This window comes from Dinoponera quadriceps, unplaced genomic scaffold (assembly GCF_001313825.1).
Source record: "Dinoponera quadriceps isolate SergipeBrazil2010 unplaced genomic scaffold, ASM131382v1 scaffold2723, whole genome shotgun sequence".
Taxonomy (NCBI): Eukaryota; Metazoa; Arthropoda; class Insecta; order Hymenoptera; family Formicidae; genus Dinoponera; species Dinoponera quadriceps.
The window spans coordinates 660936-666935 of NW_014556868.1; the positions used below are offsets into that span (position 1 = coordinate 660936).

A 6000-nucleotide genomic window follows, 5' to 3' on the forward strand; every position below is an offset into this window, starting at 1 on the left:
CTATTCTTTTTAAGATTTCTTGTCGATTGTGATTCACGAATCTTTCTTAATTACGTCGGAAAAATAATTCGCACGTTATAATTGAAAGGGGTTCTTCTGTGAACGAAAGAATAACACGACACGGTGGACACTGTATGTGCGCACACACGTATATACTATATATCTATTATATGTATTCACGCGCAGAAAATCAATCGCATGTTAAGTATACACGCCGTTAACAGTTAACGAACACTTAATTACATGACGATTAAACGGTTAGAGATTCGTTGGAGAACAGATAATTACGTGCCTAACGATACATACCTCAATTCTTCGTGGGTAGTTACCCTCCCACAGTGCGTTTGCATCGCGAGAGAGATATAGAGAATAATAATAATATATAATAATATAATAGAGACGTCGCGGTATGTGTTTATATTGTGAGATTTCCCGTCTCGGATCTGCTTTGGACATATTCGCGCGAAGAAAAGAGAGAAAAAAAAATAATAGAAACCACGTACGGCAATGCCAAAGAATTGCGAACGAGCATAGAGCGTAAATGTTTGCATCCTGATTTTGTATAATGATTGTTATATATCGTATCGATAATTGCAATCGCACGTATGCCGCTTTTGCTGGGCAAAATTGCGGTAGTATGCGTATGAGAAAAATCCAAGTAGAAAGGAGTGGGGGGGAGAGAAAGAGAGAGAAAGAGAGAGATAAAAACGGTTTAATCCGATTAAAATATAATTATTTTATGACGAAATCAAATTACTTTCCAATTATCCTCGATACCGCCGATGTATATGTAATATAATAACAAAATAGAGAGAGAGAGAGAAAGAGAGAAAGAGAGAGAGAGAGAGAGAGACAGACAGAGTGATATTGATGATTTCGTTATTATGTTATACAGGGTGGTCTGTCACAGAAAGGGTTTTATGAGGATGAATTTAACTTTTTCAGGGATATTGATACATATATATATATATATCTTCAGATACGTTTAATTTTTCTTTTTAAATTTAAAAACATTGTAGAAAAAACGAATTAAAATTAATTTATCACGAATAAAAATTCGTCACAGAATTCCACAAGAAAAATGGGAAGCCTGTCATACGACCGACAGAAATCACTTAAAAATGGGATAATTTTCTTTAGATTTTAATAAGTTCATCCCTGAAGACGTTGTAGGAGTATACAGTATTCGCAAAAGTAAGCGAGAAACGTCTAATCACAGTATATGCCGGAAAATTCAGGTTTCCGAAGATTTTGGTATATTTCGCGTTCTTTTTATTTCACTAACCGGAGAGGGGGGGGGGGAGAAGTTCATTCGCACGGAAGTGACGAATGTTTCATAATTGCACACGCACGAGAGGAACGACAACATTCGTTTTCCTGTTCTTATCACGCGGATAGCACTGTATTTTTGGACATATTTGGTTTGCTTTTCCTTCATCGATTGTATTTATCCACCTCACCACCGATACAAATTTAAATTCAGATGTAGATTAAGATTTTCAATTTAGAAATACCCCCGGTTAACAGGCTGGATTAGCTCGATTACGAGCGATTAGGACCACCCTGTATCTCAAGATAATATGGAGATACTAATAAAAGCGATGAGAGATCAGCAGATTCGTCGGCAAACGCACTTTGGGCTACGCTTAAGTCATTGTTCTCGCGCATCAAATCTATGGGAGCTAGTTCGCCTGTTAGCGGAAGATGCCGTAATAATAATAATAATAATAATAAGTGTGTCAACGAAGAAACGCTTTTACACGAATCCGCGGGCAAAAAACATACCTTTCGCCTTCTCGGAGATCCTTTCATTTCAAGCGCCATGTACTACAGAGAACATTCGTACCCCAGCAAGCAAGAAACATTAAGTCAATCTTTTAAAATTACGTTTACATTTATCCGGATTTTATCAATATTTTGACATAATATTTTATAAATGTTTTTAAACTGTTACTACACTGATATTATATTTTTAAATATTAAAATTATGCTGTGGAAACACTATTTTTCATGTTTCGGCCAAATATTGTCAATAACGTTGTAATGTACAACATTAAGAACTATATATTTGGAAACGTTACATGTTATAAAATATCATTGTAATAACATCGTGTCAACGACTTCTCGCTTACTGGGACGCGTACACGTCTGTAAATGTGACCTTTCGATTTTTCGAATGTCTCTCCGCAAAATAGATCTCCGCTCGTCCGAATTCTGTCGCGAATTATACACACACATATACAGTCGGCGGATTAAAGATTGCAACATTTTTTGCTCGATGGGAAATATACCTCCTGACAAAATTCTCCTATTGGAGATGCGTTGCGAAACTTGTCGAAAAAGAAAGCTCCGCAACCTTCAGTATCTCTGGATCCGCAATAGATGTAGTGAGCCTTAATTTTTTGTTCCGGCAAGCGAATATAATTGGAAATTTCTCACATAGCCCTGGGGGACGCTTTTTGCTAGGAATTACGTTGCAACTTAGTGCTCGAAGCGAAGGGTCAAAAAGGGCTCGTTACCACTGATTGCGGATCCGGACTCAATCTGTCGACTGAACCGTCGTCCACAAGCAGGCCTTATAAATCTGCGATCTGCGTAGTTTTGACGTCGGCTTCGCAAAAAGAGCATCAACAGCGCAACCTCCGCGAGCCTTCCGGCTGCCCGAGTTTTCGTTATTCGAAACGAATTACTACTGCCAGTGCTAAGATCCCGAATACCGAGTAGCTTCTAGTATCTAAGGACTCGTCTCACACGTTCTTCATTTTCTTATCATTCGATCAGCGCGAGCTACATATCGAGAGAACATGTTGTCTCATCCTTCCCCTCACTCGGGGGGGAGCGAGTCGTCGCTTTCTTTCGGCAGAGCAGAATATCGAGTTGCGAAACGGCGTGAACAAGCGTGCCAGATCTACACGTCGACCACGCGACTCGCCGCGTCTTCTCTTATATATCTCGTTACTCAGTACCTGCCTGTGGTTTTCCATGCGACCATGTGGCCGTTTTTCTCGTGCGAATTTCCCTCACTAACCCACGAGCCACCTGCGAGCGAAACGGAACGGAAAAATGGCTGGCGAAATTTTATCGTTGTATAACCCGAGGAAAGTATTTTATTCTTTAAATAAAAGTGCCTTGGATACTAATAATTGTAGTGATTCGTGCTCTCAGGGCCCCCCCCTTTCCCCCTTTTTTTACACTGTTACTTCGATCGAAACACTTTTTCCCTTTTAAGTAGGAATCGCTTGAATGGGAAAATTAACAAAAAAGTGAGAAGGTGCAATTGTTATTATAATATTTAATAGTAATCATTAGGAATTGTTTAGTGAAAGATATTGGAACTTCACTTGGTCTTAGAGGGAGTTTAAGACAAATCAATGACTCCTGACGTGTCGATATTTCTCAGATTCCTTTGAAGGAAGCATGTTTTACGTAAGAAAAGATGAGTATGTTTTTTAGATAACCATTTTATTATAAAATTCATTAATATTACGCACACATCTCTCATCTATCTCACTCGCGAAATCAATTCAGTACATATTTTTATATTATAAATAAGAATGGGGCGGGACGTACAACAACGGAAGTATCTTTATGGAATCTTAAAGATAGCCTCAGGACGCAACTCTTATGAACCTCTGAAAAAACAAAAAAAGTACAAAGTAGATAATATTTAAAGGAAGATCATAAAAGAAGGGTAGGAAAAGTGATTTAGGAAATCGAAGGAGAGAGGATCAGATGCATATAGATACAACTATCTTAATCTTGCTGATACTTACACAATGATATTATTGATCGGGATGTGGATTAGTTTAACGAAGAATCCTATGAAGCCCATCACGCAGAAACCAACGACTGTGGCAATTGCGATCTTTTGGAACTCTGAAACATAACGAAATACAAATTAGACATCTCGCCTCGAGTTCCTACCTGTATCTTCCTTTCTTTCATTTTTTATCTTCACCCAGTAAACATCAACCGATAGTAATGATCAATGTTATAATTTCCCACTCGACAATGTAACCGTTGCACACAACATATGTTATATTGTACTTATATTATTGAGTGAGAAAACCTAACACTGATGTTACTGTTAGTTGGTACTTATTGGGCAATTAAAATAGATCACTGTTCGATCATAAAACTAAAGGGGAAACCATATTACCTTTGCGATCTGGCTTAGTGCATCTTTTGATGAGCCTGATGCTGTCTTTGGCGAACTGGCGGCCAGGTTCGGTCAACTTCTTAACTTGATCCATGTTGCTTGAAAGTCGCTGCAAAGGGAACACAATTCTCTTGAAGACAGTCTGCGCAAGAGGACTCTTGAACGCAAGATTCTATGAATCCGAAGTACATGGCAAACACAGTGAAAAAAAAAACACGTTGCCAACTGAAAATGAGCAACGGTTATTTAAAGCCCGTATTAATAATTGTCGTTTGAAATCTGTCCCACGTGAGGTACCTGGATTTCAATTTGGTGCCAGATGTGAGCTTCTCAGTTGAATCGTGTGATATATCCAACAGTATATCTGCCAAGGCTATTCCACTGAAAAACTCCGATCTAACTCGGAAGTCAAATCTGAGTATCTCACATGAGACAAGTTTCAAGTAACGACTATTAATACGAGCCCGAATGTTAAATTGAACGGTTACTCGGTGAAATTTGAACGGACGTGGACGGGCGACATGTGTCAACCAGCCTTCCCGTTCCCGACGATCTCGCGAGGAAATCCGCGACTTAAGGCGATCTCTGCTGATCCAACATCGGAGCCAATATCGTTCCCGATAAACGACACGAGAATAGGACGCGCGAGAAATTCATTCGGGCAAAAGTAACGCATCGTTTCGACGAATGCAGGACGGCGCACATGGTGCGCCAACGCGACTGATCGCGTCCCCGTGACGTCTCGCGACGCTTTCGTACGAGGGTTAGATTCGCATTTTTCCCGGAGACGGAGGGATTAGGCGAATTACTGAATCAGGAACAGCTCACGACGAGATCGTGAGCGCGGAACATTCCCATCCCGTCGCGATAGAGACGCGCACAGAACGTAATTACGCGCACAGAACGCGAGGAGACGCGTCTTTTCGCACCTCGACGAAGTAAATAAGATCCGGGTCGTCACAGAGGCCTTTGAGATATAATTCCAGCCGAATTGCACAGGCGCGAAGAAACAAACAGCGCGAAGAAGAAGAGAAGACCAGCGACCGATTCCCGAGGCTGAGACGATCGAGCGGGAGACCGCGATACTCACGTTGCACGTTGCAAATCGAGCTCGTCGCACGAGTGTGCCGTTTTTGACGGCTGCCGCTGATGATACCGAAGCGATGGAACCTGATCCGCTACGTGGACGGTGCGCTGTAAGGTCGTCACTTCCTCGCGACTGACGTCACTGGCACGTGAAGGCGCGTGCGCTGCGTTGGAACGACGCGGGAACAGTCGAACTGCCGCGAAATTAATCTCGCCGAGTGATCGATTCTGAAAGACTGCGGGAGGGGATGATATTCATAGCTCGATCTTATATTTAAGGGGACCCACCAGTCTAGAGGGATCGACAAATCGATTTTCCCTCTGTTGCATTCTCGAAATTCTTCTCGTTTGAACATTTTTCTCACATTATCATATTATAGCTATATATATAATCATGTGAAATTATACACGAAGTTCGGCCATACATAATTTATGTACAATCTTCACACGAGCGATTTCGGACACCCCTGTGTAATGAAATAATTGCTATTGTACTTCTATACTTCTAAGAATTCTAAATTTTCCGTCATTTCGTCCACGTCCAGATTCAGAAGGAGACTCGCTGGGGCTTTCTAATGTGCGCGGAGAAGAAAATTGTCGTTCCGCATTCCTCCGTAGTTTCCATCCGACGGTCGATAACTTACCTATAAAACATACTTTATCTGAAGAATCTTACAGATATACTACAGATATTTTGGGATAACAATAGCATACCCTAAAATAATTTCGCATAATCGTTGGATTTTCAGCAGATT

At 40.8% G+C, this 6000-nt stretch overlaps 1 protein-coding gene across 2 annotated transcripts; it reads right to left on the minus strand.

Moving 5' to 3' along the window:
• Window positions 1-3443: 3443 nt before the first annotated feature.
• Window positions 3444-5358, minus strand: LOC106748319 (protein transport protein Sec61 subunit gamma). 2 transcript variants are annotated; one of them, XM_014626712.1, is made up of 4 exons: window positions 5250-5358; window positions 4160-4268; window positions 3774-3876; window positions 3444-3632 (listed from the first exon to the last, which is right to left on the minus strand). In XM_014626712.1, exons 2-4 carry the CDS (start codon window positions 4251-4253, stop codon window positions 3623-3625), a joined length of 207 nt encoding a protein of 68 aa, XP_014482198.1. In that variant the 5' UTR covers window positions 4254-4268; window positions 5250-5358; the 3' UTR covers window positions 3444-3622. The 2 variants fall into 2 exon arrangements, with proteins under 2 accessions (XP_014482198.1, XP_014482199.1); XM_014626713.1 differs by lacking the exon at window positions 5250-5358 and adding an exon at window positions 5089-5230.
• Window positions 5359-6000: the final 642 nt, after the last annotated feature.